General features: G+C 36.3%; 1 protein-coding gene across 1 annotated transcript; it reads right to left on the reverse strand.

The window, feature by feature from the left end:
- Positions 1-443: 443 nt before the first annotated feature.
- On the reverse strand, positions 444-8234 carry LOC127155514 (uncharacterized). The gene is made up of 13 exons (XM_051097762.1): positions 8114-8234; positions 7449-7642; positions 7206-7346; positions 6754-6892; positions 6384-6573; positions 6163-6304; positions 4799-4942; positions 4668-4723; positions 2333-2514; positions 1851-2251; positions 1239-1335; positions 955-1141; positions 444-871 (listed from the first exon to the last, which is right to left on the reverse strand). The coding sequence occupies exons 1-13, from the start codon at positions 8231-8233 to the stop codon at positions 726-728; spliced, it is 2139 nt and encodes a 712-aa protein (XP_050953719.1). The 5' UTR covers position 8234; the 3' UTR covers positions 444-725.
- Positions 8235-25792: the final 17558 nt, after the last annotated feature.

Raw genomic sequence — 25792 nt, forward strand, 5'->3', positions numbered from 1 at the left:
CCAGTTAGTTCATTCGCGTTGTCTAGTCTAGTCCTGTTCTTGTCCCCTGTCATTCGAGTCTTGAACCTACGCTTTGTTATAACGTCTTGTCTGTTTCGCTGCCAGCCTATCGGAACTCTCGCCTGTCTGGATTACTCTTTTGCCTCTCCCTTCGGATAATGTTCGCCATGGATCGACCCTCGCCTGTGTTACGGATTACTCTTTGTCTTGCTGTCTATACACCTGTTTGCCACTGTCTGACCCTGCCTGCCTTGACCATGTCTTTGTCTCGTCCTTTAAATAAAGGTTTGCAATTGGATCTGCCCGCTTCACGCTTCATCTCTCCCTCCGTAACAGTTATGGAGTACATATTTAGTACTACAATATTGCATGCATGTTAATTAAAAAAAAAAGGTGTACTCATTTCTGCAACCCATCATTTAAACAAAATTGGCTGATTTATTTATAGCATATATTTCTCTGTTTTATTGAGTAAATTTAATACATTTCAGTTCAAATATATATATATATTAGAATACATGAAATCATAACCAGGTCCCAAAGAGACAATTATTCATGCAGACAAGACAGAACAGATGTTTGTATCATATTACCAAACCAAATATATATAGAGAGAGAGAGAGACCAGAATCAGAAACCAGAATGTTTCTGCAAAATACATCCCACCAAAATACACCAAAATTAATTAGCTTGGTGCCGTCATTTGATGAGCAGAACTGATCCGATCAAATCTCAACTGATTTCAGAAGTTTGTAGTTAACCTTTGACCTTCTGGATTTGTAGACCATCATTCCACACACCATGGCAACTACAGCTACAACACATCCGGCCACGAAAACAAGGTTCAGGTTCAAGCTTGGGCTGGTGGCCTCTGGAAATTAATATGGGACATTGGCATTTAAAACCTCATCTTTTGATTGCACAATCCATATAAACGACCGAGTTAGGACGTACCAGTAAGCGATGTGCTCCTCCTCAGCCGCAGGGGTCCCTGAGAGATGAAGTGGCTTCCGGTCTGGATGGCAGCTTCTCTTTTATGAACATGTGAGGATGGTGCGACTGTAATGTTAGTGCAACCCTGAGCACAGCGTGTGTTGGGATTGTTGGCTTGACATATGATAATGGAGCAGCTGATGAACACCTAGAGAGAGAAAAAGTGTGATGATAAAAAAAAACACACACATTCATTATTCCAGTAAAATGTAGGTCACACTTTTGTATGTTTTTTTATCTTTTACCTGGTCATATTGTCCAATAAACTTGAAGGCCTCCATACTGAACTTGGCACTGGACTGGTGACTTGTGTAGATGTTAACAGTTCCATCAACCCCACATCTGACATACATTGACAAATTCGATTGGATTAATTTGTTGGAAAATGGCAGTGCTGTCAGAGCATTTCATTGGACACATTATATGTATTTTGTTTATTTGTATGTCTTGAGTTATCATGCTAATTGATTAGCCCACCAAGTTTACATGCTATACTATATGCATTAAGGTACTGTTTAATTTGGACTTTTTCTATGAGATCAACTACAACAGAAGGGTGAACAGATATGTTTAGATCAGGCATTACAAATAAGTTCCCAGTGAGGTCTGCAAGTAATCAGATGTTACACAATATCAGATGATAAATCTGTGAAAATCTCTGTTGTTGAATAGCAACACTGCAAGAAATGATACCGACCTAATTTTAATATGCAAGTATCTTATTGACTGCACAGTAAGTAGGCTATTCAAACTCTGTGTTTCCTAATCCACACATAAACTTGACCAATTTAAATTGAAACAACATTTTATAAAACATTTGGCTTTTTAACTGATGTGGAGAGTTTTAAGATTCTTACCCATCTGTGATGATAGGATAAGAGATGGGATAATTGGGATTATCATAGGGTGTAGCTAAACAGGACTCAAGGAAGACCTCAGTGTTTTGCACTATATTGACAGGGGCGATCTCCATGTAGATAGGCTGTCCCACGTCATACTCCAGTGGGTAGCTGTTGGGATCTCTTATGTTTCTAAAGGTGCCAGACTGATAAAACTCAAACTGATAGCTGAATGAGCCAAAGCCTCTCTCTGTGAAGTTGATGGCTGGCCTGTGAGCTTCAAACCTTGTGGTGATGCTGCTCTTTTTTTGGTACTTGCACATAACTTCAATTTCGATTTCATTTTTCCTGGTTATGATGTGGTTTGGATTATCAAAGGTAACAATTGTGTTCTTGAAGAGGAGATGTTTATTAGTCTCCTTCAAAGAAACAAAAGTAGTTTAGATGCAATGGAAGTTTTTGTTATTATTTGTATCTATTAAAACTCACTGAGTCCTTACTTTAACCTGTGTACCACATCCATTTAGAGAGAAAGTTGTAAACACATGTGTGTTATTGGAAGAAACTGGACAGGAAGCATTGTTGTTCAGCCTCAAGTGATCTCCATGAATACCCGAAATAGTGGCTCTTTCTATTGACACCAACATTTTGTCCTTAGTGCAGGTCACTTGTGCTCTTGGACCTTGAACAAATACAGAACAGTTGTTAGGATGAAGTATATACTTCCATTTGCTTCAAGAACACTACAGAAGTATTAAATAATTAAACAACCCATTGGAAATACATTATGCTGCCTACATTTCTGCACATATCTATGTATATACCTATACATTAATTTCACTGCAGTTTCCAGATGAAATGAACACTAGTTGCAGTAAATATGAACAACATTTTTTCGTATTCACAAAAATTATGATTATGAGGCAGATTATCGATGAATAATAGCTTATTTCCACATGGTCCCTTGCACAATACAATGTATTTTACCATACTCATAACCACACTTTTACTATAGTGCATGATTTGCAATCTAATATATTTTGTCTTTGGTATCACCTAACCAGCTCCATATGTATGGCTCTTCTGATGTAGTAAACTTGCTTGGTAGCCCACCTGGTGCAGCACTGAACTTGTGATGCTAAATGTTTGGGTGCAGGTCTCATGAAACACCAATCACAACACTCAATAAAAGAGCTCAATGCCTTGTAGAAACAATCTCAAATTGCATGGTTGCATCAGCAAATGTGCTTTTTTTTAAAAAAATATTTATCTCTATTTGCATTTGTATTTTTTGCTTTCACACTATTGGTTAGGTTTAGGGTTGAGTTTAGTGTAGGTAATGTGTTTCAAGCCACTCACCAGACATTTTATTTCTTATTTTAATCAACAAACAATGTTCTAAAATGTCGCCACAGTAACTGTTTCGGATGTAAGACTTTCACAAACAAAGGACACCAAATCTCCATAGCCACACATTCCAAAGTTGAGGGTGATTCCCAACCTAGCCACTAGGAGGACAGATGTGGTTAATAGCCTGAGTGACCCAAACAATTTGTCGCTAATTTGCTTGCTCATTTGCTCAACCACCAAGCACTTCTTGTCATCAAGAATCCTCATGCAAATTCTGTCTAAGCCTTTGTTAACCCTTGCCGAAGACTCTTCAAAGTCTAAGCTTCAGATAACCCTGCATAATCTGGCAACTGGCACACAAGGCTCTATCCATTCACCACCAAGGTGGTTTCCCCAAGATTTCACCCACAACAGACTGCTAAACAAGTAATCACTACCGGGATTCCCTTCTTCAAGATGCCACAGAGGGAAAGCTTCCCACAGGAGAGACTTGACGCAAGAACAACAATCTCCGAGGTCTCTTTGAACTGATGCAAAATACTATCCAATCTAATGTTAAAGGGTTACCCCAGCCCAAAATGAAAATTTTGTTATTAATCACTTACCCCCATGTCGTTCCAAACCCGTAAAAGCTTTGTTCATCTTTGGAACACAATTTAAGATATTTTGGATGGATCTGAATTTTATGAAGCGAGGAGAATACTTTTTGTACGCAAAGAAAAAGAAAATAGTGGATAGGCTCTTTTCGTTCAAATCAAAGCGTAAATATATATGTAGAAAAAATATCTGTGTGGTACAGCTGACACAGAACGGCGTACGCAGTTTGCGTCCAGCGAATACTCTCAAAATGGCGCTACACTGACGCGGAGGAGACGAATTGTTTAATAAGATTGTTATTTTTTTTTCTTTGTGTACAAAAAAGTATTCTCGTTGCTTCATAAAATTCTTATTGAACCACTGATGGCAGAAGGACTATTCTGACGATGTCTTTCATACTTTTCTGGGTCTTGACAGTGGTATTTACCTGGCAGTCAATGGGACAGTCAAAAGCCTCCTGGGTTTCATCCAGAATATCTTAAATTGTGTTCCAAAGACGAACAAAGCTTTTACGGGTTTGGAACAACATGGGGTTAAGTGATTAATGACAAAATTTTCATTTTGTGGTGGAGTAACCCTTTAAATTGCTAGTCGAAAAATTCTTCCAGGTTATGGTCTAAGAATTAGTGCCTAATGCTGTGAATTTGGGACTCCATTCAGACTTTTTTTTTTCTTCAATGCACTGTGTTGCAATGAAGAAAAAATTACATTGCTTAAAGTGACATTGCTTAAAATGTCATCTGAAAAGAGCAGTGAAATGTACCCATTGCAATGTATTTCAGGTTCAGCAGAAATGTAGGCATAATCACATATTTCTAATGATCCTGGGTTGAAATTAAAACTTCAAATCTAATGTCAAGATGAATTTAATTAAACACTATAAATTACCTTCGGCTTCCACCATAACAATAACACACCTCATCTCAGATTGATAGTTCCTAGACCTAAAATATTAAGAATTATTACTCTAGCTTCATTTGATATGGCTTGTTTTATTGAAGAAATATGTGTATTCATACCCATTTTGGCCCTCTGCAATGAAACAAATTGGAAAATATTGGCCAAAATTCTCTGACACTGGTGTCCAGTTGATCACATACTCCCCAGTGGTGGTGGTCTCCTTCGTGCTGTTCAGAGGTCCACTGAAGACCACATCAGTGATGCTGGACAATCGGGAAAAAATAAAATAACATCCAATGACATGCACATGTATCAGTTAGGAAATTAAACTGAAGTGAACGAGTTTTTGAAGTTACAGCAAAAATCGAGAATAGTGGTTGTCAACCTATTTGACTCCAACACTCTCAGGAAAAAGGGGTACAAAAGCTACCCCTTTCAAAAGGTACTAATGTATACCATTTAAGTACTAACATGTACCCTTAAAGTGCTAAAATACACCATTAAGGGGTAAAAAAGGTACAAAGTGTACCCTTTGAATAGGTACCACCCAAGTGACAACTTTTGTACCTTTTGAAAGCCTTCCACTACCAACAACAACAGTGACACATAAAGTTTGCTGTCAATATGTAAAAGCATCCCAAAGATACAGCATCAGATTTGCAGCAGCAGTTTGGCATCATGCCATCAATATGCTGAAACTCTGCAGGTACTCTTCGGTCATGGTTGTTTGGTTTGGATAATACCATGTTTTGTTTGGATACACTAAAGTGTTGCCTTGCATCCATTTTGGCGTGCTCTTTGTCAAATTTGTTTGTGCATTATTCAAGGACGGTCTGACTAATCAACTCGAATTCCAGAACTTTTTTTCGGCATGGTCTCACAATTATTTGGGCCAATTTTGGTCCAAATCACACAAACCATCTAGGATGACTTTGAAAAAGTAGGGTTTTATACTAATTCAAAATGGCAAAACATCTTTACCACCAGATAAATTCTAGTATGCACTGGGATTTAGAATTTTTGGAATTTTGCTAAGGTCCAGTAGTTCTGAACCACTGAACTAAATTGATCAAGTTCATGCACAGAGAAAGCTGTGTCGAAGAACTACAGCAGTCAACATTTAAAGTGGATCAAAACCTTTCATCAAAGTTGTCCTAAAACCAAAACAATACCCGTTCTTGTCTTAGGACAACTTTGATGAACTTTTTGATCCACTTCAAATGTTGACTACTCTAAGTTCGGTCTCTCAGAAGGAAGTGTGAACCACCAAAGTTAAAGATTTAGTTTGAGTGAGAGAGATCTAGTTCGGTCTATTACACAGTTGTACAAAGCTGTTTATGGAGGGCCACTGTCCTGCACAGTTTAGCTCCAACCTTAATTAAACACACCTGGAACCAGCTAATCAAAGTCTCCAGACAAGTGTGTTGGAGCTGGCTGGAGCTAAACTCTACAGGACGATCATCTTCCAACATATCCATCATACCTTGAGAAGGTTGCAGTAGCCTTTACTCTGATCTCGAACTCTTGATTGACACGAGCCTGTAAATGTTCTCCGTGATGAGGTGTTGGGTGGAGGAACCGAGGAAGATATTCACCTTCAGAGCAAGATGGTGCAGGAGCCTCCACTATAACCAAAACAATATAAATGTTGTGACAGAACATCACAACTAAAAGACTGGATGATTTTTCAGCACTGGATGGTACCTTCTAGAGCAAACTGGAGAGGTATTTTGCTCAAGGATGGATTGGAAGATGCATTACTGAAGGGGGATCTGACCGCAGCAGCCATGGCAGTGTAGTTTAGAGTTATGTTCTGGGTGGGATAGTCCTCCATGACCAGCTCAAATGCATAAACACCACTTAAAGCATTGGAATATGACAGAGTACAGGTGCTCTGAAAAAAAAATAATGAAGTAAACTGAAAAAATAACCAATCTTTGTACAATCAGTAGCAATCGGATCAGCCAAGAACATATGGAAGAGTGAAAAGGAAATACTTCTTATTTTTGTATGATGGCCATTTAACTGTATATTTCACTGTTGGTAACATACATGGTTGTACATTATTCCTCACCTGGTCCAAAGTGAATCCTGCAGGTTGGTTGCACATTCCACACTCATTTGCAGAGAAAAGTCCATATCTGCATCGGACCTTGTCATGATCTGGATCATAGGACAAAAAATTGTAGTTCCTGACGCAGTTCTGAGGAACTCTAGAAACAATCCAAAATAGTCATCTTAAAATGATTATGACATTTTTATCAATTAGTCTACCGAGGTTCTAAAATGCTACGACTTTGCGACACAAAACAAAATTATGCTAGAGTTTTTTTTGGAATTACTTCACATCAATGGTCCTAAGATAACTTTGACTGGATCATAATCAATAAAAATTGCAGGGTAAATTAAACTAAATTTAAATTTCTTGAAGAAAAATAAAGAAAGAAGGATTTGCTACAATAATAATAATAGTAATAGTAACTAGCAGACAGGAAAAATCTTTTGATGAAGACAAACTGATTTTACCTCACAATGGGAAGTGCGGTGACGACTGGAGATCTGTTGGGTTTAGAGGTGTCAGATCTCTCTCCAAGGTCAATATGTGTGAGAAGTCTCCAGTTTCCACTATTGGTGACTGTGGTATAGATCCAGCAGCAGCCACTTTTGCTGTTGACACATTCATTTTATTTGCAATAAATTAATTGTATACAGCCCTGTTAGATTATGGTAAATTAGATTAGTCTTAATCCTCTGAATAAGTGTGCTTACTGCAGCTGAAATGGGGTGTTGTTGGAGACGGTTCTTTTCATCACTCCTTCAGTCTGGCACCAGCTACCACCATTGAGACTGCTGTCCACACGATTGCTCACATAAGTGCTTCTACTGCCACAATTTCCAGACCCGCAAACCCAAGAGTCACCTGTATCACAGCTATGATAGGCCTCCTTGAAGCGGATATCCACCTGAAAAAAAATAAATAAATGTATAAGTTGTAAAAGCAAAACTTATTAAATTATATTACATTTTTTATTTTTATTTTTTTTTTATCCTTAATTGTTTTAAAGATATTGTAATCATAAACATTTTGGAATTAAATGACAGATTCCTTGTCTTGTTAAGGTTAATTAACTAAATAATTAAAATAATTAAAATAATATTTAAAATAGTGTGATATTTAACAAAAATATCATACATTTATTGTTCTATAATGATAAAATACATTAAGCCTAAACAAGGATAAATTAATAAAATCTATACATTTCAAAAGGCATTTAAAAACTAGCTAAATAAATTATAATTGCATGCTAAAAAAAGTTTTCAAGACATTTGTATAAAATACATAAATGATAATAATAAAAGAATCATTTTTCATTGCATAAAGGTTTCCATTATTGTAGAAACACCTGTTCCATTGTTATAAATAAAGGTCTCACCCTATAAGAGCCATCAGGATTCTTTCTCGGGTCGAAGGTCATTGTTCCTCCATAGAAGTGTGAGGCTGAGGCTGTGGATGCCAACAGCAGCAGAGCTGAGAGCAAAGCAGAGACAGACATGATGATGCTCACGAATGAGATCTGACCACTGATCACCACGCTTCTCTTTTTAAAGACCTGATAGAGGAAGTCATCTCATAAAAAGTGTCAATACAATTTTTCAGTGAAGGAAAGACAAATGATCTCCCTCATCCACTCCTGCCCCAAGAATGATTGGCATGCAGTTGTTATGTAATCCATAGTATGTTGATTGAGTTTTTTTTTTTTTTTTTTTTTTTTTGCGACAGTGTTTTTGATTGTGGGTTTCAATCAACACAGCAGGTTTGATTAATGACCACTGTCACGTCTCCTACTTAGTAATCTAAGTATAAGCAAACTGGCTGTACAAGTTAAGCTGACTTTAAAAAATCGAGTAAAGTCTTGTATACCTGTGAAGCTGAAATCAGTTAAAGTAATGAAACACATGTTGTCATGACTTACTGATCATATTTTTTATATGATAGTGTTTTATATGATAGTTTATAACAATGGTTTACAGTGTAGAAAACATGGGTAACACTTTAGAATAATGGTCCATTGTTAACAAACAACTATGCAGTAAATAATAGGTAGCACTACATTAACACTGAGCTTAATACTGTTAACTATTATGGAAGCAATATTAACTAAGCAGTAAGTAATAGCAAATATAGGACAAAAGTAGTTCCTTGTTAGGATATTCGCATTCCAATCCACTTGCTAATTATGATCAATTAATGAAGAATAACCACTTAATTACTAATCACAACAGTAACATGTCTAAAAGAAAACAACTGTCTTGTTTTATTCTTAACACGGTCATAAAATGCCTTTTTCAGAAGCTTGCACCTCAAATGGGCTCTTTGCGGAGACTAATTTATGAATATTATGTGCCCACAAATAAGTTGGCTACAGATTGAGATTGTGACTAATATACTTTTACCAAAAAGTAGTTTATTTCAAAGTTAAACACAGAATAATAATGAGTATTAGTAGACTGTCTGCTTAATATCTTCTAACACTCTTCTAGGCTTTGCAAGTATATGTCAATTTATTCTACTAACCTTAAACCTAACCTAACAGTCTGCTCTGAGAGTTAGTAGACATGTAGTTGCAAATTAATGAGAATTGGTTGACATGTAGTTGCAAAGTTACTTATAGTTAACCAAACATTTAAAGGCACACTTGCAAAGGAATACAGGAAACACAATTTAAGTTTAGTAGGTTCTTCCATAGGAAGTGCATCTTGTGCTTCCAAGACTGTCCATTACAGTTTTCAGTTATTATATATTTGTTTTTTGATTTGTATCATCAAATAAATGACTCTCAATTAAGTAATCATTTAACTGATACTTTCACCTAAACTTAAACTCAGCATAAACTGGTAAAATGAAACTTTGGTAGAGTGCCTAGATCTGTAAACATATCAGTGCACCATTCCATCTACTACAATTACTGAAGTATAAAACAAAAACAAAAAAGAACTTATGTAAGCATAAATGACAGGAATGTCTTTTCTTCTCATTTTTTATCTGTGCCATGTTTCACAGTGCTTGTTTAGTCATCATTTTACAGTATCTAACACTTTTATGCATAAAAGGACAAATTAAATAAATTATGCTTCAAACTTCTATTGAACAATTATTGATATACTGAAGTTCCGAATAATTAACAGAATTTTAAAATTGCTTGCATATAAAAAGGTAACTTTAAGTTTTAATTCAGAGGGTTTCGATACTATAGAAACTGTCTATACAAGTACAAATATATATTTGTGGTAATATCACAGTTTTGCTCCATCCATGACTTGGGAAGTTTGACACACTGAGTCTTGTCTGTAATTAGCAAGCATGAAAAATCCAAAGCAACTTTCAAATGAGGAACACAACAAGCAATTCAAATAACACAAGTGCTTGTAATACAAAGCTTCAGAGCAAGAGCAAGCACATGCATGGGCTAATACAGATTAATGCAGAGTTTAGCGTCAACTCTAATTATGCCCAAAGTGTACTTAGGCTGTCCACATTTTATATGACATGCGGACATGCCACAGGGACATGCACTGTTGTATGCTGACTGTCCATGCTGACACAAAAAAATGGGCTGCACGCAGCAGCGCAGTCCGAGGTGAATTTTAAGACAGAACGAGTCCACTAGATAGTACTTTGCATATGTTGCACTCATCCATCTGCGCTCATACGCGGTTTAATATGCTTTGAAAGCTGTCCATGAGACGGAGAGGAATGTGGAAATAGAACCACCTGATGCAGCTAATCAAGTATTTCAGGCTTATTTGAAAATGACACGGTATGTGTTTTGGAACAGGGATGGGACTAAACTCTGTAAGGCTGTGGCCCTCAAGAAGAGTTTTGCACCCCTAATAGCTCAAATTGGGAATGAAAAGCTTCCCAGGAGTATTTTGTGTTTTTATTCTAACTGGCTTATTTAACTAATGGGCATCACCATCCTCGTTTATCTTTTGGCCTCCAAATTCATGCGAAATAGACGCACCATCACATCATGGAATTTAGCTATGGCGCATAATCTCAGTCGTATGCCTGCAGTCGTGGCTTTACCTGGCTCTTTCTGTATTTGACAAGCCATATGCCCACCAAACATCCTGCACCAGTCCTGCCATATTCATCTTCATATTCCTCTATCTTAAAACACAACACAAACTTGGTTATCCCTCTTCTCTAGCGCCAGATAGCAACTACATGACCTGTTTTTTTGTTTTGTTTTGTTTTTTCAGTTGATGTTGGTTCTCGTCATTGATTTGCTAGGATTTTTTTTCTTCTTAGGTCTTTATTTTTCTTTTTCTGTCAAAATGCTTGCTACGGATGCAAAAATGCAGAAAATTGAACCTGATCCGAATTCTTTTTGGAAGGGTCTTATCTAGCAAAACAATTTCATGGTTATTTTCATTTAAAAATATATATATAATTTAAATACTTTTTAATCTCAAACGGTCGTCTCATCTTGGTCTGCCTGAACTCTGTGTATTCTGGTTCAAGACAGTTAGGGTATGTTGAAAAACTCCAATTGTATTTTCTCCCTCAACTTCAAAAATCGTTTAAAAATCATCCTACATCACTGCAGTAGTTCCGACCCAGTCTTTGCAAAGTGAACATACAAAGAAGATCAAACACCCTTAACAAAAAAGAGTTCAGGCAGAGCAAGACAAGATGAGCATTTGACATTAAAAAGTATATAAATTGTATTACTTTTATGAAAATAACCGATCATTTCACTAGATAAGACCCTTCTTCCTTGGCTGGGATCATTTACAACCGCATTTGGGATCGAATGAAGCTGCATTTAAACTGCGTTTTGGAAGTTAAAAGTTGGGGCACCATAGAAGTCCACTATATGGAGAAAAATGCTTAAATGGAGAAGGAGAAGTCCACTTCCAGAACAAAACTTTACAGATAATGTACTCACCCCCTTGTCATCCAAGATGTTCATGTCTTTCTTTCTTCAGTCGTAAAGAAATTATGTTTTTTGAGGAAAACATTTCAGGATCTTTCTCCATATAATGGACTGGTATGGTGCCATAAGTTTGAACTTCCAAAATGCAGTTTAAATGCGGCTTCAAACGATCCCAAATGTGGTTCTAAACGATCCCAGGCAGAAGGGTCTTATCTAGCGAAACAATCAGTTATTTTCATTTAAAAAAAATTCAATTTAAATATTTTTTTAATCTCAAATGCTCATCTTGTCTTGCTCTGCTTGAACTCTGTGTATTCTGGTTGAAGACAGTTAGGGTATGTCGAAAAACTCCAGTCGTATTTTTCCTTCAACTTCAAAAATCATTTCAAAATCATCCTACATCACTGAAGAAGTACCAACCCAGTCTTTGCAAAGTGAACATGCAAAGATGATCAAACACCCTTAAAAAAATTTTGAAGTTGAGGGAGAACATGAGATGGGAGTTTTTCATACACTAACTGTTATGAACTGGGAAAAAGAAACAGAGTTCAGGCAGAGCAAGATGACATTAAAAAGTATACAGATTGTATTTTTTTTTTATGAAAATCTCATCTCTCTTTTGCATTTATTATGTGCATATACTGACCTTTTAAGGGTTTTATGTTATTTTATATTATTTTTTAATTAATCATTCATTCATTAAAAAAAAAGTGTAGTGGTTTGTTGTTTCATGTGCAGTTGTTTGACAAATGAAAAAGAACGTGGTTAACAGACCCATTGACCCCTGTGAAGTAAATCTATATCTGGTTGGAACTGTAATTTTATACATTTCTTCCTCATCTTTGTGAAGGAATGTTGGCTCTTTCCTGTCAGAATCGCTCTAACTCTGACAGACTGGCTGGTCAGGCATCTCTGAGCTTACAAAAAGGAATAAATACAAAAGTCACTTTACAAATTCTTTTTGACCACTGCCACGCACCATTCGGGAACTGCTGAGCTTCACAGTAATGTGCTTGCATTGTAAATATGGACACTTTTATTACTAAAATCCTGGTAAACGTTTAGAAGAAAAACATCACCGCTAGTCACCACTACAGCAAGTGGGAGCTGTTACAAGGAAAAAAAAAAGAAAAATATAAACTTTTCCTTTCTTTCTTTTTTTTTTTTTTTTTTTTTTTTTGTTTGACAGCCAGGTCCAAACTTGTGTTTATAAATGACATGACAATAAAATAAGTAAATGATGACAGAAACGTGTATTTTTGGGTGAACTATCCCATTGAGAGGCATAATCTAGAAGTCCACTAGATGGCAGCAGATTCATTTACCACTCAATAAAATAAGCCCAGGAGAAAAAAAAAAAGCACTTACTTAAATTGCTCTATTTTCACACACTAATTGTGTACTTAATATACTAAAAATATTCTTTAATAGTCCTTAAGCTAATTTTAAAGGGGGCACCGGATGGCCATTTTCCACAAGTTGATATGACACTTTAGGGTCTTAATGAAAAGTCTATAACATGCTTTGGTTAAAATTTCTCAATGGACACCTTTTTTACCTTGCCAAAATCAGCTCTGCAAAAATCATCCCGTTCTGGTCGATGTTTCTTTAAATGTTAATGAGCTCTGCTCGCCCCGCCCTCTCTTCTCTCTGTGGAGTGATGAGCCTGTTTAATTTTGCCGCATTTAGCCGCTTTTGGCCACTAAAATTGCTAACTAGCACGTTATTAGGAAAGGCAATCGAAAAGATTAATAAAAAAAACCTTATACTCACTTCTGCTGTAAGTGAAGCTGGATCATGAACGATTTGCGCGAACATAGACTGATATATGTGGATCAGGGGTCCGTTCTTCGTACCTCACTAACTAAGTTAGCTGGATTTGATTGTTGACAATTTCGCGTGATCTTGGATCGTTCGGTTCTTCGAAGCTCATCCGGGACTTGCTGTCATAGCAACAGGTCCTTAAGCTTGAACCTGCTCAAGAGCAGGCTTATTTCATGTAAACAGGATTAGATTGCATCTAAGCAAATTGCATTTAAGCAGAATTGATACTTAAAATCTGTCCCAACCACTACTACTTTATTACAAGAGTACTATTGACCCAGGGACAATAATTTAAAATAATAATAATTAAAAAAAATGTATTTGAAAATAATATAATAATGTTGTGTAATCTATAATAGACAGCCAGGTATACTCATTAAAGATTTATTCGTTATAAAATAATTACTTTATAAATGTATTAGAATCTTACACACGTTATACAGATAATGTAGAGGCGTGCATTAATTTGAGTGATGACAGCTATTATAGGAGTGGCTTTATGGAGCACATGAGATACAGATAACGTGAGATCTTGACCCTTAAGAAATTTTAATTAATGCTGTCACGTAGCAAATTTGTTTCAAATATAAAATTAAATGAATTGCTAAATATTACATTGAAATAAAAAAAAATGTAAAGTCTGTACAAATATTAGAAATCGTGAATATAAATAATTGGGAATAATGTAAAAAAAAATAAAATAAATAAAATAAAAACAGTGCACATTTCATTGATCTATTATAACATGATGTAGTTTTGTTCGCTTGGCTGTTTCCTTATAAAAGTCCAGAAATTTGTCATGTTTTTCGTCAGGTGTGTTTTTTAATCATATGATGTCATTACGTTGCTGTCTTGCCGCCAGCCAATCACTGCATTGCTGATCATGGTTTTGAGTATCGATACATAGCCCCTTTTAAACCAACAGATAACTCAATCCAGCCATACTAATCATCAACAACAGGTGCGTTCGAAGAACCGAATTAGCCAGGTCATGATTAGCGCGATTATGTCATCTTGGATGTGTCATTTGATCTCGGATGTAATAAGCGACGTACGAAGAACGGGCCCCAGGAGGCGCATTCCCTTCACAAACAAACGTAATCCACTGCATCTTCAACGGCTCAGATGTTGGAAGTAAATGACGACTGCTATGTTCATTATTACATCCAACAACAGAACACCTTAATCGATTAGGAGCCATTCTTGTCGAAGTCCCTATTCCGGCATCGAAACAATGGTAATCAGACTGTTACGCAAGGTAAGATGGCCGTGTCAATCAACAGTCGTGGGAGCTGCCTCTGTTGGTGTGTCGTCACACAGACAAGATGCTGAGAATGGCTTGATTTGAAAAAGGGGAAATTATTTTTACAGATTAAATAAAAACCACTAGGTGGATTTGTATCATTATAGGGTGGTTCTGTACACACACTGGCAGACAAAAACGTAAAAGTGAACTTTGCATCCGATGAGCCCTTTAAGGACATCTAAGTGTACTCAGCTGTGCTATTTTGGGACACCATGAATATGAACTAAAATGTGCTTTTAACATACTATCTCTGTATTTTTTTAAAAAAAAGTATTTAGTTGTATACAAGTGCAAAAATGACTATTTACTGACATTTCTTAAAGACAACTTTGAGACCTTAATGAATTGTTTTAAATGCTAAACATTTTATAACCATTTCTTCAACTTAACATGGTACTTATGTCATCTTCCAGTATACAGTGGTATCTGAGGTGGATTAGTGATGTGATTGTAAAGATGTTTCTGAGCATGTACAATGTATGTTGTGTCCATTAAAATAAAATGAAATAAAGAACTTTTAAGAATAATTGTAAACCTGGAGGTTTTGCATGATATGTGCATGATATCTTTTATGAATAACTTGAAAGATTATTCACATCTTTTTTTCAACATGACAATGACTATGCACATTCTCCTATGGTGAAAAACCTTTGTGGACAAATATTTCACACAAACTTAATATTTTATTTTGCAACCTTAACCCCTCAAGAGGGGTCAGAGCAGTATACTTTAGGCTATGGAGGACATATAAAGTAGAATATTATATGTATGTTAAATTTAATCAAGGATGTACTCATTTCTGCAATCCTTCATTTGAACTGATTTGGCTCATTTATAATTTATTGTATACATTAATAGCATTTATTTCTCTGTTTTTATTAAGTATATTTACATTTTGTGATTAGAATATGTTAGATATGTTATAAATAAAGAGACTGAGAGTCGGGTGCAGTTAAAGTCTTTTATTAATGTCGCTTATTAGTCAAGTGTGAACTGAGTAGTGGTCAAGAACACAGAAAATCCCAGCTACATATATCTCCCCTTTGCCTGCTCAAGCATTGGCATACATCCCAGTTTCTGAGTGCACCATGTACTTATGTTTTAGTTCTTAACAGAAACATAGGAGGTAGTTCAGCCTTGCTTATGAAACTATGATTATATGTTACAAAGAAGAATAAAAATGAATATATTAAAAGCACATATGATCCCAAAAATACATGCAAACACCCAAGCCACTCCCAAAGAGACTATTATTCATGTAGACAAGACAGATGTTTTTGTTATAATATTACCAAACCAAAATAGAATATATATGACCAAAATATGTTAATTAGCTGGTTGCAATCATTTGATTGTAGTTCGAAACTGATCCGATTAAATCTCATCTGATTTCAGAAGCTGGTAGTTGACCTTTGACCCTCTGGATTTGTAGACCATCATTCCACACACCATGGCAACTACTGCTACGACACATCCGGCCACGAAAACAAGGTTCAGGTTTAGGCCTGGGCTGACGGCCTCTGGAAGTGAATAAGGGACATTAGCATTTAAAACCTTGTCTTTTGATCGCATAAATGACCATGTTACCATTAATTGATGAGCTCCTCCTCAGCCGCAGGGGTCCCTGGGAGATGAAGTGGCTTCCGGTCTGGATAGCAGCTTCTCTTTTGTGAATGTGTGAGGATGGTGCAACCTGCGTGCCATTGGTGCAACCCTGAGCGCAGCGTGTGTTGGGATTGTTGGCTTGACATATGATAATTGAGCAGCTGATAAACACCTAGAAAGAAAGAGAGAGAGCATGACAATTAAAAAAAACACACACATTCATTATTCCAGTAAAAAAAAAAAGGCATGTCTGTTGCACTTTTTTAGATTTTTTGGTTTAACCTTACCTGGTCATATTGTCCAATGAACTTGAAGGCCTCCATACTGAACTTCGCATTGGGTTGGTGACTTGTGTAGATGTTAACAGTTTCATCAATCCTGCATCTGACATACATTGACAAATTAGATTTAATTAATTTGTTGGAAAATGTTCACACATAAACTTGACCAATTTAAATTTAAACATATTTGTATAAAACATATGGATGTAAGATTCTCACCCATCTGTGATGATAGGATAAGATATGGGATAATTAGGATTATCATAGGGTGTAGCTACACAGGACTCAAGGAAAACCTCAGTGTTTTGCACGACATTGACAGGGGCGATCTCCATGTAGATTGTTTCTGCAACGTTGTACTCCAGTGGGTAGCTGTTGGGATCTCTTACACTTCTGAAACTACCAGACTGAAAAAACTCAAACTGATAGCTGAATGAGCCGAAGCCTCTCTCAGTGAAGTTGACGGCTGACCTGTGAGCATCAAACCTCGTGGTGACGCTGCTCTTTTTCTGGTACTTGCACATAACTTCAATTTCAAATACATTTTTCCTGGTTATGATGTGGTTTGGATTATCAAAGGAAACAACTGTGTTCTTGAAGATGAGATGTTCATCAGTCTCCTTCAAAGTATAAAAGTAGTTTAGACGCAGTGGAAGTTTTACTTATCATTTAGATTTATGAAAAACTCTTAGAACTTCTTACTTCAATTTGAGTACCACATCCATTTAGAGAGAAAGTTGTAAAAACATGTGTGTTATTCGACGAAACTGCACAGGAAACATTATTGTTCACCCGCAAGTGATCTCCATGAATACCCGAAATAGTGGCTCTTTCGATTGACACTGACATTGTGTCCTTAGTGCAGGTCACTTGTGCTTTTGGACCTTGAACAAATAAAGAACAAATTCAGACACTACAATAGCATTAAATATTCAGAACAGTACAAATTTTCATTAAACACTACACGTTACCTTCAGCTTTCACCACAACAATTACACACCTCATCTCAGATTGATAGTTGCTAAACCTAAAATATATAGAAGATTAATTACTGTAGCTTCAATTGATATGGCTGGTTTTATTAAAGTAGTCTAGCTATGTAGTCATACCCATATTGAGCCTCTGCAATGAAGCAAAATGGAAAATGTTGGCCATAATCGTCTGATGTTGGTGTCCAGTTGATCACATACTCCCCAGTGGTGGTGGTCTCCTTCGTGCTGTACAGAGGTCCACTAAAGACCACATCAGTGATGCTAACAAACGGGGAAAAAATATAAAATAACATCCAATAAGACGCACATGTATTGGTAACTCAAATTAACCAGTTATAATGAGTAGGTGGTTTTCTCCAAGGCCTCCAGTTGCCCACAACAATAATCAAATAAAAAACTATATAGGGTTGCACATAGATAAGATAAAGACTTTCATTTTGTTTTCTTTGTGCACAAAAAGTATTCTCATAGCTTTGTAAAATTATGGTTGAACCACTGATGTCACATTGACTATTTTAACGATGTCCTTACTTTGTTTCTGGGCCTGGGAAAATTTCAGTTGCATTGCTCTCTATGGAGGGCCAGAAAGCTCTCGAATTTCATCAAAAATATCTTAATTTGTGTTCCAAAGATGAACAAATGTCTTATAGGGTTGGAATGGCATGAGGGTGAGTAATTATTGAGAGATTTTTCTTTTGTGGGTGCACTAGCCCTTGAGTAAATTGTAGAATTCTGGATGTTTGGCAGTGTTAATTAAATTAAAGCCCCTCTGTGGTGGAAATCATGTTTTTAACATTGTTTATATGTCTGGTATTGATTTGCAAATTCATCAATCAACACAACTGCTGAGCATTTTCTCCTTTAAGTGGCCTATATACTGTATATCTCTACACCCCTACCTCATTTAATATGTGAATCCATTCATTTGCAAATTAGTCTCCACCTCCATTTAATCTTTCACGCTGTTAACTTAGAAAATGCTACACTAGAGTTGTCATGATTAGGGATGTGTGAGGGTAGTCAACTAGACGACTACACGGAACTGCAACTGTATGTGTGCATAACTAGCTGTGGGCTCAGAGAAATATCTTTTAGGAAGATGAGCAAGGAGTGGGTGTGTATTTACTGGATATAAGGGAGAAACCTTATGGATGAAAGCACAGCACTGCTTTGTTTATGTGGTAACAATGGTAACCGCTCCATTTCAGCTTGTCACGCCACTTCACACCACAGTAAATTTGCTTGTTATATTGGGGTTGCCTAGCTGGTAACCACTGATCTACATTGATCCAGTTTGTCCTCAGAAGAAATGTTGTGCTGAAGAACTAGTTCATAGTTTGCTCTCAGAAGTGTGAACCATTATAGAAGATCTCCCTGTTGAAAAAAAAACAGCATATGCTGGTAGGTAGGTAGGTTTTGGTGCTGGTTTAAGCTGGTCCTTTGCTGGTTTATGCAGGTCCTTTGCTGGTTTATGCTGGTCCTTAGCTGGTCATGTTGCTGGACAAGGACCAGCATAAACCAGCAAAGGACCAGCTTAAACCGGCAGCAAAACCTACCTAATCAGCATATGTTGTTTTTTTCAACAGGGCTAGTTTGGTCTAGTCCAGGGGTTTCCAACCCTATTCCTGGAAGGCCACTGTCCTGCAGAGTTCCCTTGTGAAAAAAACAGCATATGCTGGTAGGTAGGTTTTGATGCTGGTTTAAGCTGGTCCTTTGCTGGTTTATGCTGGTCCTTAGCTGGTTTAAGCTGGTCCTTTGCTGGTTTTTGCTGGTCATGTTGCTGGTCAAGGACCAGCATGAACCAGCAAAGGACCAGCTTAAACCAGCATCAAAACATACCTACCAGCATATGCTGGTTTTTTCACCAGGGTTTAGCTCTGACCTTAATTAAACACACCTGAATTAGCTAATCAAAGTCTTCAGACTCATCAGAAACTTCCAGAAAGGGTGAGATTAACTCCACAGAACTTTGGCCCTCCAGGAGCAGGTCTAGAGATGGATAAGATGGTTAGGCATTTCCATCATACCTTGAGAAGGTTGCAGTAGGCTTTATCCTGATCTCTAGCTCTTGATTGACACGAGCCTGTAAATGTTCTCCGTGACGAGGTGTTGGGTGGAGGAACCAAGGTAAATATTCACCCTCGGTGCAAGACGGTGCAGGAGCCTCCACTAAAACCAAAACATAATGTAAATCTTGTGGCGGAACATCACAACTAAAAGACTGATTTCAGCACTCAATCATACCTTCCAAAGCAAACTGTATAGGTATTTTGCTCAAGGGATTGGAGGATGCATTATTGAATGAGGATCTGACCACAGTAGCCATTGTAATTTAGAGTTATGATATGGGCGGGATAGTCCTCCATGACCAGCTCAAATAAATAAACACCTACTGAAGCACTGGCATATGACAGAGTACAGGTGCTCTGAAAAGAAGAAAGAAATTAACTAATCTTGGTACATTCAGTTGCAACTAAGTCAGCAGAGAACACGTGGAAGAATTAAATTAACGTTTGTTGTTTTTGTATAATGGCCTGTTAACTGTATATTTCACTGCTGTGTGTGATTATATATTACTCCTCACCTGGTCCAAAGTGAATCCTGCATGTTGGTTGCACATTCCACACTCATTTGCAGAGATATCTCCATATCTACACCTGACCTGGTCATCATCTGGATCATAGGACAAAAGATTGTAGTTCCTGGCGCAGTTCTGAGGAACTCTAGAAACAATCCGGAAACAGTCAGCGAGTTTAAGTGGGTTTGATATTTTTGTCATTTAGGCACACAGGCTCCAAGATTATATTTTGAAAATGAACCTTACAACCTAAATTAATTTACAAAAAAATAAATTGTTCTAAAAATACATAGCATGCCTAAGGTTTAAATAATTTAATAAACAAAGTCTGAACTGAGGTTGTATTGTTATTTAAGTAGATACCAGAAAACAGAGGAGTTTTTAAATAGTGCTACATTGGAGACTTACAATGTTTTTACCTCACAATGGGAAGTGTGGTGACGACTGGAGATCTGTTGGGTTTAGAGGTGTCAGATCTTTCTCCAAGATCAATATGTGTGAGAACTCTCCAGTTTCCACCACTGTTGACTGTGTTATGGATCCAGCAGCAGCTACTTTTTCTGTTGACGATGCAGAGTTATTTTTTCATTTAATAATAAATTGTAAATTAACTTAATAATAAATTAACTTAATAATAAATTAATTAAATTAACAGCGCTATCGATTGTAGTGAATTAGATATTATTTTTCTGATTAAGTGTGCTTACTGCAGCTCAAATGGGCTGTTGTTGAAGACGGTCCTTTTCATCACTCCCTCAGTCTGGCACCAGCTACCACCATTGAGACTGCTGTCCACACGACCATCCACAAATGTTTTATTGCCACAATCTCCAAACCCGCAAGTCCAGTAATCACCCATATTACAGCTATGATAGGCCTCCTTGAAGCGGATATCCACCTGAAATAACATTTGTATTACATTGTTTGTATATTTAATTTTATTTCACTTTCAGTTTATTTTATTCCAAGTAATGAAGATGTTTTTAAGGGTTTTAATTTTAGTTTCCATGTTAGTTTTCGTTAACTCTAATAAATGATAATCCTAAAAGTCACTGAAAAACGTCAAACATCCTTAATTGTTCTAAGATATAATAATCATAAACATTTTGGAATTAAATGTCAGATTCCTTTATCTCATTAAGGCTAATTTTATAACTACTATCTTATGTATCCTAAAATGAAAACAATTACAAATAAAACAATGAAATAATATTTTCAAATGTTTTGTTTAATTTGATAAATTGACAATCGGAAATGACACACAATTAAAATGTTGCATCAGAATTCTGAAGCTATTGTTATGTTATCATAAATTAAAAACTTTTTATATTTTAAGTTTACTAATGTTTTCACATATGAAAATATCAAACCAAATTATGCTAGAGCTTTTCTCAGAACTAACTTTTACACTTTTTCTAAAACGCCAGATGGTTCTGAGGTGACATGATGGTTCTGGATCATAATCAAGTTATTGTTTTTATTTTCATAAGATTTAAGACTATTTTAATTATAAATGATCATATTTTAAGATTTGAAGTCTAAATGTATGACAAAGGAAATAGGATACATTCACATGATTATACATTATTTGAAAAGTCTTAAGACATAAGACATCTTAAGACATTATAATGTCACCTTTGTAGAAAATACTTTTTAAAATATGCTAAAATATTTACATAATTAAATCAGTTTTCCCTGCATAAAAGTTCCTGTCACTGAAGAAGCATATGACAATATAAATAAACGTCTCACCCTGTAGGAACCATCAGGATTCTTCCTCGGGTTGAAGGTCATTAAGCCGCCAATATAATGTGAGGCCGAAGCTGTGGATGCCAACAGGAGCAGAGCTGAGAGCACAGCAGAGACAGACATGATGATGCTCATGAATGAGATCTGACCGCTGATCACCGGGCTTGTCTTTTAAAGACCTGGTGGAGGAAGTCATCTAAAAAAAAATCTGGAATAGGGGTGTCCCCGACTAAGGATTTGCATAGTCGAATTAGATTTGTCAAGTCTTGCCTATCCACCTTTTTTCCTCAACATGGAAGTAAGCATAATGTATGTATGTATATATATATATATATATATATATATATATATATATATATATATATATTGTTTTTTCTCCTTCTTAAGAAAAAGAGAAGGAGAAATCCTAAGCAAGTGTCTCATCTCACATCTCACACAAGAAGATGCAATGTGAAGAAATTAAGTCATTGGCTGATTCTGTAGCCAGAACTACTTTCTGTATGCAGAAATGTAGGCAGTACAATATACTGCCTAAATTTCTGCATATATCCATGTATACACATATACATTCATTTCACTGCCATTTCCAGATTAAATTACCACTAGTTACAGTAAACACAAGCAACTTTTGTTCCTGTTCACACAAATTATGATTATAGGGCAGATTATTGATGAGTAAAGGCTTATTTCCTTGTGGTTCTTTGCACAATACAATATTATGACCTCCAAACACTTCTAGCATGTGCATGATTTGTAATCTAATACATTTTGTTACTGGTATTACCTAACCAGCTCTGTATAGCTTTTCGAATGTAGTAAACTTGCTTGGGTAGCCCACCTGCTCAGGTGCAGGTCTCATGAAACACGAGTCACAACACTCAATGAAAGAGCTCAAACACTTGTAGAAGCAATTTCAAATGGTTGCATCAGCAATTCCTTGTTTGCTTTGCTTATTTGCTTTCCTTACCATTGGTTAGGTTTAGGGTTGGATTTAGTGTAGGTAGTGTGTTAATTTCAAACATGATAGAGCATTAACCTTTTAGTGCAACCTTTTAGTGTTTCATTTCATTTCATTTTAATCAACAAGCAATGTGATAAAATGTCACCACAGTAACTGTTTCGGATGTAAGACTTTCACAAACAAAGCACACCAAATCTCCATAGCCACACATTCCAAAGATCAGGGAGATTCCCCACCAAGTCATTAGGAGTTTTTTTTTTTTTTTTTTTTTTTTTTCAATGCACTGTGTTGCAATAAAAAATTATGGTATTGCTTAAAGTGCCTCCTGTGGTGCAGCTAAATATACCCATAGCAATGTATTTCAGGTTTTGCAGAAATGTAAATCTAATGTCAAGATGAATTTAATTCCGCCTCCACCACAACAATAATGCACCTCATCGTAGATTGATAGTTCCTAGACCTAAAATATTACGAATTAATTACTGTAGCTTCATCTGATATGGCTTGTTAAATTGAAGTAATCTAGCTGTGCAGTCACAACTGTATTGGCCCTCTGCAACAAAGCAAAGTGGAAAATGTTGATGTTGAACAGTCAGGAAAAAAAAAAATATCCAATGAGATGCACATGTATCGGTTTGGAAATTAAATTCAGATGAACCAGTTTTTGAAGTTATAACAAAAATCTAGATGAGAAAGGTACTAATATGTACCCTTAAGGTACTCAAATGCACCATTAAGGGGTAAATTAAGAAGGTTTACCCTTTGGAAGGGTAGCACCCAACTGACAACTTCTGTAGCTTTTGAAACCCTTCCACTACACAATATTCAACAACAATATTCAAATTTACAGAAATCAGGAGTATTCACGGATTAAAATAAATAACTAAATAGTTAAAAAATATTGCTGCAAGCAGCAGTTAATGGGCCAAGCACTAGAGAAGAAAGAAAGACAGCTGCAAAAATGACCAATCAAAAACACTGGAAGATGATTTTAGTCAAAATGGTTGAAAAATCATAAATACAATCCCTAGCAATATGATTTAATGGCTTATTGCTTTTGACCAATAGGTGATGTGATGTTAGAGTGAGCTGATGATAAAGTTTGCTGTCAATATGTTAACTTACTTTACGGTTCAGAAGTTATAAGAATAAACATGTCCAAATTTGAGGACAGGGTGGTGCTAGAGGGTTTGAGTTAGAGACTACAAATTTGATATGGTTAATGTTGAGACTGATCTCTGTCTGTGTGCCAAATTTCATAACATTCCCAAAACCAGTTCTAGGGCTGGCAAACAATCAATTTTGGAAGAAGAACACCAATTGATACAACATTTTTGGAGGCTGACAACCCTGGTCCAACCCATGTTTATAAATGACATGACATGACAGTAAGTAAATTATGACAGAATGTGTATTTTTTTGGTGAACCATCCCTTTAATAGTGAGAGGTACAATCTGGAAAACCACTAGATGGCAGCAGATCCACTCATTACTCCATAAAATAACACCATTGAGGGAAGCTCATCAAACTGTCATCAGGGCCCAGTTTTTCACAAGTAATCCACTAGGATTTTGGATAACGGATTGGATCAAATCTTGAAAATGGGTTTTTCAAAAGAAAAAACGGATTACATAATCGGATTAGATCACATAATCCAATCTTGGTTTTGATCCGGATCAAACCTTTAGTTTGGGTTTTTCAGAACTTTTTTGTAGGATTTGGATCACTTTGATCCAAAAAATCTGGATTAAACTGATCCCATCAGAAGGGTGGATTCAGCGTGGATTTCATGCCCAAAATGTAATGAAAACTTTAAAAATGTATCAAATAATACTATATTTGGATCATGCAGTATTTTACAAGATATCCTATTTATTCATAAGGTTTTAATTTTATTTGTTCATCCGTCAGGCTACAGTGATTAGGTAGGCTTTAACGTATTCAGCCTTTCAGTATGGGCCTACAGCAAAATAGAAGGAGTTTGGCCTCATAAAATAATCCCCCAAACAGCTGTCAAAATTGACCAAAAACAATAAATTTTATTCTGTCACTAATTGATATATATATTCATCACAATCGAAAATATTTTTGTTTTTAGAATATTTATTAGTGATGCATGCAATGATTACAGAATAACCAAAAACTGACCAACTGACACGGAACAACTGACTCTGACCAAACTGCAGCAAACCAAGGCCAGACTTGAGATCCGCCTCCTAAAGGCTATGCTCAGACAAGCTGGTCTCTCCACATCAGATGAGGAAGTCTGAAATTATTGTGGAGTATTTGACATTAAGTCTTTTTTTTTTAATTCAATACATCTATATTTGAAACTTGTTATAAATATCCTCAATGTACAGTGTTTGTGTTGTAGGTCTCAGATGAGTGGACTGCTGGAAGAGGATGGGGTGGGGTTTTTCTTGTTTTTTGTTTTTTTTAAATGTGTGTGTTTTCATTTCAAATAAAAATAAACTTATATTGACCCCACACTGGCTATTCTACTTGTTGCTCTTTACATATCTATAGTTCTACATTGCGATTTCCTATCCTGTTTGAGCACTGGTTATCCAGATTTGGTGATCCTGAAAAGTTCCTATCCGGATCAGATTGATCCAATCCGATGTTGCTTTGAAAAACTGGCTCAAAAGTAAGCTGGATTACGTGATCACGGATCGCAAAAAAAAGGGTTACTAAATCCGGATCAATTTTATCCGGATTAAACCTTTTGAAAAACCGGGCCCAGGTTATCAGACTCCAGTGTTGAATAACAAAACAAAACAAAAGTACATAGTATTTAATATAATAAGTCCAAAGTATGCTATTTGGGACACAACATTAATAGCATATGTCTTGCTAATGTGTTATGTCTGCCTGT

The sequence above is a fragment of the Labeo rohita genome, chromosome 24 (genome assembly GCF_022985175.1).
Source record: "Labeo rohita strain BAU-BD-2019 chromosome 24, IGBB_LRoh.1.0, whole genome shotgun sequence".
In the NCBI taxonomy this organism is placed as follows: domain Eukaryota; kingdom Metazoa; phylum Chordata; class Actinopteri; order Cypriniformes; family Cyprinidae; genus Labeo; species Labeo rohita.